Genomic DNA, 13,890 nt, shown 5'->3' on the forward strand with positions numbered 1-13,890 from the left:
CATTGAATTTTATTACCAAAATCAGTGTTCGGTTCGACAAATCGAAAAATCGACAAATCGACAAATTTTGTTCAGCGATGAGGCTCATTTCTGGTTGAATGGCTACGTAAATAAGCAAAATTGCCGCATTTGGGGTGAAGAGCAACCAGAAGCCGTTCAAGAACTGCCCATGCATCCCGAAAAATGCACTGTTTGGTGTGGTTTGTACGCTGGTGGAATCATTGGACCGTATTTTTTCAAAGATGCTGTTGGACGCAACGTTACGGTGAATGGCGATCGCTATCGTTCGATGCTAACAAACTTTTTGTTGCCAAAAATGGAAGAACTGAACTTGGTTGACATGTGGTTTCAACAAGATGGCGCTACATGCCACACAGCTCGCGATTCTATGGCCATTTTGAGGGAAAACTTCGGAGAACAATTCATCTCAAGAAATGGACCCGTAAGTTGGCCACCAAGATCATGCGATTTAACGCCTTTAGACTATTTTTTGTGGGGCTACGTCAAGTCTAAAGTCTACAGAAATAAGCCAGCAACTATTCCAGCTTTGGAAGACAACATTTCCGAAGAAATTCGGGCTATTCCGGCCGAAATGCTCGAAAAAGTTGCCCAAAATTGGACTTTCCGAATGGACCACCTAAGACGCAGCCGCGGTCAACATTTAAATGAAATTATCTTCAAAAAGTAAATGTCATGAACCAATCTAACGTTTCAAATAAAGAACCGATGAGATTTTGCAAATTTTATGCGTTTTTTTTTTTAAAAAAGTTATCAAGCTCTTAAAAAATCACCCTTTACCTATTCACTACAGTTTGCTTTGTCACATACACACCGCTTGCGATGACGCGTAACATATAATTTTTTGTTGTTTTCTGACATTAATAAGTGTGTTGTTGTTTTTGTTTATTGATAGCTCTCAAAATGCGACTTGTCTTCGGTTGTCTTGAGCAGCATGAAAGCGTGTCAAAACGGAAGCGTAAACGCGACACACTTATATCACTTACATGTGTGTGCGCGCGTCAAAAAGCGCAAAACTCCATGCTGTGAGGTCACAAGTCAAGCGCATTGTTGTTGTTGTTGCTGTTGTTGCTTTTAATAATGTTTTCTACGTCATCGTTGTTGGCGTCACATGGTGTGTCTTGAGCGGAAGTGCGTGCTTGTACCCTAACATGATACATATACTCGTACTTGATATACAATCGAACAGTAAAGCACAGCAAAGCGCTACAGCAGTGGCTGAAAGGGGAAACGGAAGCGGAAGGCAGATACTTTCATCAGATAGGTAGTTTGAAAAAAACAAACGCCAAAGTGCTACGAAAACATGACAATAATGTGAGTTTAGCAAAGTGGTCAACACCGGCAGAGCACACGAGGCACTCGCGCTTAATAAATAAATACATATATACATATATGCATGTATTATATGTATATATGTATGTGTATGTGTGTCACTGTAGTCTCCCAAGTTTCACTCAAACATACATTTAACTCATCGGCTATTTATAGCGCGTTCTTTTTGTATGAGCGCCTGTGCGCCTTGCGGATATGCTACAAATTTTTTTGGCAGGCACCTAGAGCAAGCAACTTTGTTTGTGCGCCACTGATTATGATGGCCTGTTAACCAACTTATAGCAATATATATATATATATATATATATAACACGGCAGCAACATTTAGCTATATAGTTGGCAAATATTTACCTCATTGCATATGTACATATATACATATATGTAGATATGTGTGTGTTTGCGAGCTCATTTGTCAGAGTTCAATTTTGTTGACAATATACTCAGCCACACACACACACACACAACTACGCAATGTTAGTATGTGTGTCAGCGCGTTCATTGTTTCTGTCATTCAAGTAATTTTGTGTCGAACCCTTAACATAGAATTCATGCCAAGATATGACACACTTCCGAGTATCTTGCTTTGTTTGCTCATAATAAGCCGCACACACAAAACTGGCAGAAGCAGCAGAAATATATATGTATGTGAGTCTATCGAGTAGCAAGCATATCATGATTGGGGCTGGCTTTTGGTCGTCATATTCCTCATACTCTCATTGTGTTCAAGCTTAATTAAAGTGCCTTAATTGCGGTTAATTTGTTGCAAGTTATACCAATGGACCTAGCAACAGCACATTCTTGTTTGCCCAGGCAATACGATGGCACGCGCTTGGGTATATCATATCAGAAAAATATCTCTGAGCATTTACATATGTATAGAATTTTATATATGTATCTTGCAGCTCCGGAGATCGTATATCAGTTGTCTTCTTCCTCTCTCACTCTCGCAATGCAATTATAATAATCTATGTCTGCATCTGTGCTAATTTGGGAAATTTGCTGGCAAAGAGTTATTACTTGTAGATGATGGCAGCAATTATCTGCTCTTGTCGTTTTTTTGCTTTTGTTTTTGGTTTCTAATTTTGCCGCTTTTAGGACAAATTCCATACCGTTTTGCATATTGCGACGATAGTTAATATATATATGGGCAACAAATGAATTGGGTTTGCTGTGATTTGCGGCAGCAAAAGTGTTGTTTATATCTTGAAAGGCTTCTCTAATTTGTTCGAGCGCTTGTTTGTGTTGTTTAGAGAGGGATGGAGACTCAATTAAGCCAGATGTTTTGTACAAGTGTTTGCGGTTTTATTGAGTGAACTGCTGCCAACTGAAATTTAAAGTGTTTTGAAATACTTTTGAATTAGTTTGACTTGAGAAATGGAATAATTAGTAGTAAAATATATGTTTATAGCCTACTCTACTACTACTTTTTCCATTACAAATATGTAATTGTAAAATTTTCGAAAATACAGTTGAACTTCAATAACTTGAACTGCTCTAACTTGAAGTTCTCTATAATTCGTACTATTGAATTGGCAATCGAAGTCAAAATTCATACAAATTACCTTCTGTAACTCGGAAGTCTCTCTAACTCGAAGTTTTTTTGTGGATTATGGTGATTCGAGTTAGAGAAGTTCCACTATTTATCGAAATATATTTCACCCTCAACTCCTTGAGTATCATATACCTCTTATCTAACTCTTTTTTATAAAAAATATTATATTCTATATAAATATATTTTTTTCTTCTCCCAAATAGCTTCTGTTCTGAAATTGCATATTTTCCATTTCAAGTAAAATCTCAGCGAGAAATCTCATTTTTCTCGTCAAGCGCCAAGTAGTTGCTGCTCAATCGTACAACCGTCACATTTTCCGCATTTTTCGTTTTCAAATATAATAAAAATGTATCTTCTGCTGCTCATTTTTATGATTCAACTTTTACTTGCTTCATGTTATGTATGTGAATTCATTCCAGAGACTTCTTCGCGCCACACTTCAACATCATATTTTATGCATGTAAAGGAGTGAGTGTGATACCTTAAAAATATTTGTCGCGAAAATGTGGCACTGGATAGTAGTACAATTTCACAAATTCACCACACCCAAATTAAAATTCACCACACTCACTTACAAATTCACCACGCACGTACAAAAGTCCTGCTTTTATTGTTACACATTTATTGCCAATTTACTTACGCATACACCACACTCAAATAAATATTCACCACACTTATACAAATTCACCACACACGTACAAATGCCGTACTCTTATTATACATTCATTGTCAATTTACTTACGCATACACTACACTCAAATAAAAATTCACCACACTTACATACAAATTCACCACACTCACATACAAATTCACCACACACGTACAATTTACTTATGCATATATTTTTGCCATTCACTACATTTTCCATTCATTCCATTCATACCTTGATATGCGTGTGCTTGCAACAAACACCCTTACAGCCACAGTGATATACAAAATTGTGTTCATAACTGAAATTGAATTGTATTCAGCGCATTGACACTTTTATTAGTTTGTGTGCAATATTTCATTGGTAAATAAATTTATTAACCTCGCATAATACAACAACAACAATAACAAATGGAGCACCAAAAAATACTAAATTTCTTTTTATTATTATTTTCAATAAATTCTCGTCTGACTTGCTTCTTGTTGTGGCATGCAACATTTCTCGATTTCACCGTTGTTATACTTCATGTGATTGCTTTTGATTTGGTTTTACTGTTATTTTCGGGTATTTGCGTGCTTTTTATTTGTGTCACACCAGCCACATTCCCCACAGGTGCGCTTCCACTTTGCGCGCTGTAGTGACACCTGTCAATTTAGAATAAACAAAGCGGATTTTTTTTCATTTCTCTTGTTGTTGTCAAGTTGCGTATTTTTTGCTTTTTTCTTTGTTTCACCATTTTGTTCTATTTTTTTTTATTTTTACTTGGCTAATACGCGCACGACACTTTTTGCCTCACTCTTTTACGCTTAGTTTAACACATGAGAGTAGGGAGTTCTTTGTAGTTTTTGCCGCCACACCATTCATGTGCCTCTCGCCTTGCTGCCACACATCGTCAACTTTAATGCAGCTCTGGACTACAAAAGTAGCGACTTTTTGGCTCTAGAAGAGAGTTTTTGTTGTTTTTTCTGCACTACTTTCTAAGCTTGTATGCCAAATTATTTGGAAAAAGTGCTGCACTCGCACCTGACAGCGTGTTATGTGCTGAGTTTCGCACTTTCTTTGCGCACAAATGGTTGGGAAGGCACAAGTCGGTGCACAGAGAGGGACCACAAAGGCTGTGTATGTGAGCGTAGAAGATAAAAAGTGTTGTCTAAGAAAAAATTTATGAAATTTTTTAGCTTTTTGGTACTTTTAATAAATTAGCGGAAGGCTTTCAGTAGACCAAAAGCATTATTTCGAGATTTTTTTGTTAATTTTCTAGTTTGAGTTCTATATACATACTGTGTGCAACGAATCAAGCATTTACTGCTTGAAGGCCACACACAAAGGTACACTTTCTTCGAAGCACTTAACTATGCCAAACTTTAACTAATTTTCATCGCACACACCTTTCATTCTTATTTTATTCTCACCTGTTTATGTTACAAAGTATGCTCTGTTCTTCTTGCAAAGCACCTTGGCGTATGAGCAACATTTTTAGTTTAGTATGCAAAATGCTGTCTTGGCAAACTTTTCAACACCAAATTTAACATGGTATACAGCATTATGTGTTGGAACTTTTCTATACACCATCAGCTAATGCCACCACGTGCGCCACAAACACACACATGCATAGCAATGAACACCATATCAACGACATGAAATCGATTGACTTTGAATGCGCACTCCTTACAACTACACACACTCGCCTGCCTCATATGCGCCTTTTTTCTTTATTTTTTTCTTCTATTTCACATCAACTTCATTCGACCATTTGTGCGCTATGCAAAGTCACCATAAAGAAATCGTTGTCACGTTCTATCGGCTGAGTGCAAAGGTGAGTTCTCCCCCGGCATTTATATGCCCACGCGCTGCTGAGCGCTCTAACGGCCGTTGTTTGAGTAAGCACCGCAAACGTACGGCATGGCAAACAATAGCAGCCACCAATACAATACAACACAACACAGCACAATAAAAATGCCAGCAAATACCAGCGAACAGAAGTCAAATGTCAAATGAATGCCAACCGAACGAAATAAAATGGCCCGGCGTACGTGCAGGTGTGCACTCATAGGTATTCACAGTGGCTCACAAGCAGCAGCACACACTCATTTTTTCTTCTTTTCCATGTTCTCACTAAAGTTATTGCCGCCGTTTGCCGCCACATGTGAGTGTGTTATTTATTCAGTTGCGTCAATATTTTTGTATGTAAATTGTTCGGCGATTTAGTGAATTAGAAAAATTCGTGTGCACAATTGCTCACGTCGCACATGTCGTGGAGCGCTGTTTGGCAGCTGATACAATTGCTAAATGTTTGTTGCGTTGGAAAATGGTGGCGAAATAGTTGATTTTTGTGTGCACACTGTTGTTGTTGGTTCGCTGAGGTGGACACAAAGTGTAAATACTGTATGGTTGTTCAAGTTTCGTTGGATTAAAAGCACAATTTATGCTCTGTTGTATCCGCCGCAGACGACATATTAAAGTGTGTGATGGACTTTTATACTGGGATGTATGTTTGGGTGCTGTCTGAGTGTAAATATATAGCAATTTATTACGTCTCATTACCGTACACCTGAAATTTACTTTTGATATATTTCTAAAGCGAAAATTATTTCTCAGCTCACTGTATATTAGTATGAATATTATTTAATTCTTATGTCTAGTAAACTAAATCCATATTTTTGTATCAAATTAAAGAGTTAATTTTGCATAGTTAGAATGCTATTTCCCCCAATTCGATCAACTATTGATTTCGTCGACATTGAATCCCTGATCTCAATTGGCAAAAACTGTGATAGTCGATACCACCAGCTGCACTTGAGTCGAAATTTCCACCAACAGAAAACATTCACCAAATGCAGATACAGCTTCTAATCACTACCAAGGTACCAAGTGCGCCCTATAATATGGATGTATAAGAACCTCTCACTCCAACGCTCGATTCTTCTTGCGAGTCAAAATTGATGTGTTTGTTCTGTCATTATCCTGTTGACCTCTCTTATTGGCCATAGCTGACCGTTCTTGCGCCATTGCTTTCTGCAGACGATGTAAATGTTGACAGTATAAGTTCGAATGCAAAGTTTGGCCGTAGCTTAGCAGCTGATAGTCGGCGATTCTCTCCTAATACCAACAAACACATTACAAAACCTTCCGCTTTTTAGGCAATGTTTAGCGCCTGGGATATCGAAACGGTGCATTCCAGACGGTCGAACGCTCCGATTCCCTTTATTTTATCGATAATTTTGGCAATTGGACTTCTAGAGCTTGGTGGAACGAACTGGAATCTATGAAACCAAAATTGCACTGAATTTGCTGTTGCAGTATTGGGACCATAAGTACAATTCAAATTTTCACTCGCCTGATTTTCGTTTTAGTCTTTATCGAGAAAAACCATAAAATATGAGGCTTTTTTTCGCTTGAGTTAATTTTTGGTACCTACTCATACAATGCTCTGTCAAGCAATCACAAAACTATTGAAGAAGTTTGTTTCAATGAAAAATCAAAAGCAGTGGAACTTCCATAACTCGAAACTTGAATTGGCAATATAGTTTAGAAACCAAATTTCATACAAATTTATTTCCCTAACTCGAATTTCTATAACTCGAAGTTCAAATTTCCTTCCATAAATCGAACTTTTCGACAAGGGCATAATACACAATTTAAAATTTTACTATCGAGGGCGGATTTTAAAAAGAGTCAGAATCCCTTTATATCGTATGGAGTTGAACTAAAAATATGATATTACACTTACGGATTGCAGAAATCATATAACAAGGGAATGGGATACAGACGTCAAGAGCTAAACAGTAGCAAACTGGAAGAAGCAAATTACAAAATACATGTTTTAACGCGTGTACAAAAAACTTTATGCGAAGTCAATAACTAAAACTGTGTAGAAATATATAGTTTACTGCTTTTTGAAGATTTATATGTTTTAATGAAAATTCTGTAACTCGAAGTCTCTCTAACTCCAAGTTTTTTGTGGATTATGGCGATACGAGTTAGAGAAGTTCCACTGTATTTTCATCGTCTTCAATCCTTTCTTCACAACGTTCCATCTCTTGCGTCCAGAAAACATAAATCTGTTTAACCATGTATTGTTTCTTGAGTAATGATTACTTTGTATGGTGGGTTACATGGGTTACATGGCTCTGCGGCATTTAATTTACAGAAATATTATATATAAACCCTAAAAAATATGAATTGTCATGTCGTGCTTAAGGATATTATGTCCGAATAATGATCTAAGATTACTATTTTATATCACTTTTTTCACCCTTCTCTAATTTTCGCTGAGCAAATTAGATAAATTGAATGCTAACCTAAAACGTGTGGAGGTTAATACAATATTATTAATCAATGATATCATCACTTAGTAGGGAGACCTTGTCCCTGGCGAATACTTGCAACAAAAGCAGGCATAACGTGAATTGTCGTATCTTGTTCATTATCGAAACTGTATACTTTTCTAAAAACCATTTGATATGCACAACAATTGTACACCCAGCGCTCTCCAACAATATTTCCCCACAATCATTACGGACAAAACATCAATTTTTATTTATCACAAATATATTTCCAATAACCACTAAAGTCCATCTCCACACATACACATACATAGAAATACATATATGTGCCTGTGTTGGTGTGCCTAGTCTGCCTGGGTCCCCAGGCGAATTAGCATTATTGGTCCGCTTATGTTCGCATGTCAAGTGAGTGTGAATTTGGTTTGTTAAGTCTAAGTAGAATAACAAAAAATAATAAACATAATAAAAACAAAAACAACAACCACACAACAACATATGTGTATACAAGCGCTAAGAGAAAGGCAACACAAGCATTCTTAATAGTTCAGTTGTGTACGGGTCACTTTGCATAATTTAGTATTAATAATGCTATACAAGCATAAAAGTTGTATATTATATTTTATGCAACAACAACAACAACAAAAGATCGAAGTATAGTCGCCACACGAGCACTACAATATGCCCAAGGGATGTGAGCTTATTATTACGAGCGACAGTGAGAGTGAAGACTGACCAGTTTCAGTGAGCGACCGGGGCGTATGAGTAACATGCGTACTGTAAGGTAGGGACAATAGACGAATTAAGGAGGGTGTGACATGTTGCCTTTTGCTTTTAATACCAGCTAAGTGCAAGTGAAGCGTAAAAGGGTTGCATAACAAACCTGGTGGGATTGTAAAATGCTAGTGCAATGGCCGGCAAAAATAACAGTAAACGAGCAGGCGTGTGTAGAGGCTATGAAAATATATTGCTGCTGGACAGATAGATTAGAATAATACAAATGAAATGTTGCTTTTAAAAACGCTTAAATATTTAAAATGGTCAGCGCTACGGGCAACACGTGTCTGCGCAATTTTGTTAAGGCGCCTGCACAAACAAGTCGGCATAGCTAAGCAGCACTTAAAAAATATTAGTAAATTTATACTTTAGATACACACACACACACACACAACACATTTACTAATTTACTTTTACCTTTTGTTGTTGTTCTTTGCAGTATGGCGAACTCTCGCTCACCACGAATCCCGCCTTCAGTCTCTACAACACACCGCAGCGCGCACCCGCCGCACAACGGCCCGTCTACACTGCGCCACCGCCGCTACTCTCCACACGCACGCCACCGAACATCTACACACGCATACCCGGACGCTCCTACCTGCCCGCCTACGAGACGCGCACCTCACCCACCTCGCCCTACGGCTCGACCACCACCTGCACCATACCGCTGCTCAGCGGCCAATCCAATGGCTCACTACAAACGAACAGCAGCAATTCGGGTGTTGGCGGTGGCGGCATCGGCGGTGGTGGTGGCAGTCTCAACAGCAACGCCAGCAGCGGCATGCACTGCAACACCCTGCCACACCCGGGCGCTCTGCAGCATCACACCTCGGCGGCCGCTGCTGCCGCGGCGGTGGCGTCCATGACGTCGAATGGCATGCCCACAGCGCTCACCTCATCGATGACATCGGGGAATATTAGTCTGGCCGCAACGCAAACGCTGCTCACATCGCCGCGCACACACAACGGCGCCGGTGTCGGTGGTGGTAGCGCGCTTTCGGCGCTCAGCGGCATGGGAATGGGTACCGCAACGACGGGCGGCGCCGGCATGCCATTGCTCAACTCAGCCGGCGCGTTGCTGGGCAGCGGCAACTATGAGACAGTGGCCTCCTGAGAATTACCGAAAGATGACATTAAGTGTCAATTTGTATGCATCGGTGGGAGTAGTACGTGCACGAGCAATGCGGAGCGCACCACAATTGTCTAGTGTGTCCCCTAAGCAGGGAGGGAAATGTGGAGGCATTGAAATTAATGCCGTTATGTGGGCATTGTGTAAATTAACTGTAATCTAAATATTTAGCTATAAGGCAGCTGAAGCGAGTTCACTTGTGGCAAAATGAAAGTAAAGGAGCTTGAAACAAAAGAAAAAGAAAGGTGTGGTGAGTTAAGGAAGATGTGAAACTGCATTTAGACTTTCTTTAAAAAAAGCTTTTAAGCTAAAACTAAATAAATTTCAGTTTCTTTAACTTCGCTGAACTACTTGCACAAAGTACCTTAAGTAACTGCTGAAATATTTTAAAAATTATTTTTATAGAAAAACAAATTTTCTTATCTAAATTCAAAAATTTATTTTTCTCGTCAGTTTGCACACAACAAGTTTCTAAATTCATTTTTTAGTACAAAAAAGTCTGCGTGAATTTTGCAAAGTGAACAAAATATATAAGACTTCCAAATGAAATGAGTAAAGTTAAGTTAGAGTAGTAGTACCATTTAGTGTGATCTTTGATGTGTGGACGATAAATCGTAAATTGTCATTTAGTTATAGCCAACTAAACTGCAGCTAAGGGCAATGCTTTTATAAATCAAGTACCTTTGCGCAAGTCATATATATGTATATGTAACTGTCTATATGTAAAAGCAGCTGTATGAAAAATAAGTAAAAATGCTTGTAAGCTGGCGAAAAGCGCAAGTAAAGCTCACGGAGTGGTTGCTAAGTGCAGTTAGGCTGCTATGAAGAGAAGTATACAATTCTGTATAGACCTTTTGAGATGTGAGTTGTTTTTTAGAGCAAACACGTAAAAAAAAAGTAAAAAGCTCTATGTAAGGAAAGCTTTTGAAAGTGAAAGCTTTGAGTTTAAAGTTGCCTAAGGCGTTATAATTTAGTTTGAGCACTATTATACTTTTCATTATCGCGTATTTTAGTTACCTTAGTGGCATTCCCACTCAATTTGTGTGCTGGTACTAGTTTTTATTTTAAACTATGCGCCAAAAGGTAGGCAACATTTTTGAACACTATAAATTTTTTATTGCTTTACAATTTACTTATTCAATTTTTCTTAATGATTTTTAATTTTTATGCTCTCACAACATGTTGCAAGGAGAGTATTATAGTTTTTAAAATATTTTTTTATATTAAATTTTTTGATACTCCCCAACAGAGTTTTGTCAAAGCCTTCCACATGCACTTAGCAATGAACTCACGCAGTATAGCTTAGCTTACAAGCATTTTACAAACAGAATTTATTGCTAAATCTAATGCAAAGCCATAATTAATATATATGTGTATATAAAAATCGAATCCATACGGCAACTTCAGCACTAGTACGCTTAGTATGATTTCAATGTAAAACCCCAAAAGTGTACATAAATGTATATAAAATTTAAATAACTGTATGTGTGCATATAATTTAAGCAAAGTCGTTCATATATGGTACATATACATAGCAAACAACACCTAGAATTATATAAAGCAACAAGGATTGCGTTGAAGAACTTTAGTTAGCCACATTGAACGAAGTTACAGCATAACGGAAAAGACTAAAATTTGCGCGAATACTATGTACTACAACAAATGCATGCAAAATAAAAATCGAACTTAAGCTTATATTTAAAAAATAATAATAATAATAAAATACAAAAATAACTAAAAAAAACACTTAATTCATGTGTTAAAAAACTGTGCTGCATTCTAAAACTAAAAACAAAAAATATTTGAAAAATATTTTCATTTTGTGTATGTAAAAATCATTCTATATGTAGTACTATATAGCATAACACACAGTAGTTAAAGCGAAATTCTTTTCATTTACATGCGCTGTAAATCACACAGTGAGCAAACCTTAAACTACAATTAAATGCGATTTAAACAAATATATATATATATGCTAAAGAAATTAACAAACAAATAAATATGTATACACACATATATATGTTAAAAACTAGTAACTGATGAAATTGTACGAAAAATAAACAAGCAAACAAAAAAACAAAGAAATCAAATAATCCTTTCTCCCGCCCACAAAAATTGTAACTCGATGAATTTTTCTACCTACAAACCAAAAAGTTAAATATACTAAAAAATTAAATTACAAAAACACACACACACACTTAGTGAAAAATACAGACAAATATGTAAAGTTATGGCCCAAATCTCGTATTGATTGTTGAGTAGTTATGCAAATTCTATATTTATTGCTGTCTTGCAGTTTTAGCTGCGCTAATGGTTTTTTCGGTGAAATGGAGTGCTTTTTCTCAAAGAATATAAGAATATTGAATTAACACAGACTTGTATATGTATTTGTAAAGAAAATATTTTTTTAAATTCACTTTAAGTTAAATTCGTAAGAAAATTTATATGGCAGCTGCGTGTGAATTACACAAACAAAGCATTTTAAATGAAAAAATATGATTTTTGGTGAAATAATTTAATTTAAGTTTGTATTTTAAGCATTTGCACAATTTTAAAGCGTACAATTATTTAAATTTAAGTTACTTTTAGCGTATAAGATATATTTTCTAAGAGTTGGGTTTTTTTTAAATATTTTTGTTATATATTCTTCTTCAGATGCTGTGCGAGTAAAAGGTAAACATATTTTAGATTTATTTTTATTCTTTAGTTTATTCTTTAATTTTTTTTTTTATTTTTTACCCTTTTATTTTATTTAAAACATATATTAATTTTAATTTTTATGTTCTAATAATTAAATTTTTAATATTTTTTTTTATTTTATTAATAATTTATTCAATTTTTATTTTTTTTTTATTTTTTTATTTAATTTATTCAATTTTAAATTTTATTATTAATTTATTAAATTTTTATTTTTTTTTATTTTTAATTTAATCAGTTTTTTTTTTTTATTCTATTTTTTATTTTATATTTAATTTCTATTTTTAATTTATTCAATTTTTAATTTTTTTTTTTAATTTATTAAATTTGTATTTTTTTTTTATTTTTAATTTATTAAATGTTTATTTTTTTTTTTTAATTTAATCAGTTTTTATTTTTTTTATTTTATTTTTTATTATATATTTAATATTTTATTTTATATTTAATTTCTTTTTTTATTTTATTTAATTTTTAATTTTTATTTTTAATTTATTCAGTTTTTATTTTTAATTTATTAAATTTTTTTTAATTTTTATTTTTAATTTATACAATTTTTATTTTTTTATTTAATTTATTCAATTTTAATTTTTATTATTAATTTATTAAATTTTTATTTTTTTTTTAATTTTTATTTTTAATTTATTAAATTTTTATTTTTTTTTTTAATTTTTAATTTTTATTTTTAATTTATTCAGTTTTTATTTTTTTTTATTTATTCAATTTTTCCTTTTTTGTTTTATATTAAATTTTTATTTTTGTTTTCATTTTATTAAATTTTTATTTTTTTTAAATATATGAAATATATAATTTTATACTGTAAAATTTAATTTTATAATGTAAATAATTTTTGAATTTTTTTTTTTTCATTTTTCTTTGTGTTATTTGTTAATTTTTCTAGTTTATATTAAAAAATCTGAACAAAATCTTGCATCCTTGCTCTTTTCTGTTAACCTTTTTTATATTTTTATTATCATTATTTTTATTATTTTTATGTAAATTATTTTTATAAAAATTATAAAAACCGCATATACCCTGCGTGTCTGTCTCCAAATGAACGCCTTTACAAATAAGTATCTATGTAGTTGCTACAGCAAAAACATTGAATTATTTTCATTTCCACTGAAACCAAACATTTTTTTTTCATTCAAATAATTAGCTGTTAAAAACACTTAAGAAAAATATGTGAGACATTGTAAACCTATAAATTGACTACTTTTTTACTTATGATGAAGAGAAAATACTGTATGATAATTAGCGTAAATTATTATAAAATTAAAATTAAAATACAAGTGGAGTAAGAAATTATTAGATAATTAAAAGTGAAGAAAAACCCGAACATAAATAAAATGAAGATATAAGCAAAATAAAATAAATAGCATGCGATTTTTATTTATTAAGAAAAAAATAGCATGCGAATTTTTGTTAAAAAATGTTCTGCTATATGGTAAGTAAT

General features: G+C 34.2%; 1 protein-coding gene across 1 annotated transcript in view; it reads left to right on the forward strand.

Moving 5' to 3' along the window:
- Positions 1-12,397, forward strand: part of LOC105215647 (uncharacterized) — a 135,762-nt gene extending 123,365 nt beyond the window's left edge. The window contains exon 13 of the mRNA XM_029042512.2: positions 9,051-12,397. Coding sequence (XP_028898345.2) covers positions 9,051-9,725 — 675 coding nt within the window. The 3' untranslated portion in view covers positions 9,726-12,397. The remainder of the gene's footprint in view (positions 1-9,050) is intronic.
- The last annotated feature ends 1,493 nt before the right edge of the window (positions 12,398-13,890 follow it).

This window comes from Zeugodacus cucurbitae, chromosome 6 (assembly GCF_028554725.1).
Source record: "Zeugodacus cucurbitae isolate PBARC_wt_2022May chromosome 6, idZeuCucr1.2, whole genome shotgun sequence".
NCBI classification, from domain to species: Eukaryota; Metazoa; Arthropoda; class Insecta; order Diptera; family Tephritidae; genus Zeugodacus; species Zeugodacus cucurbitae.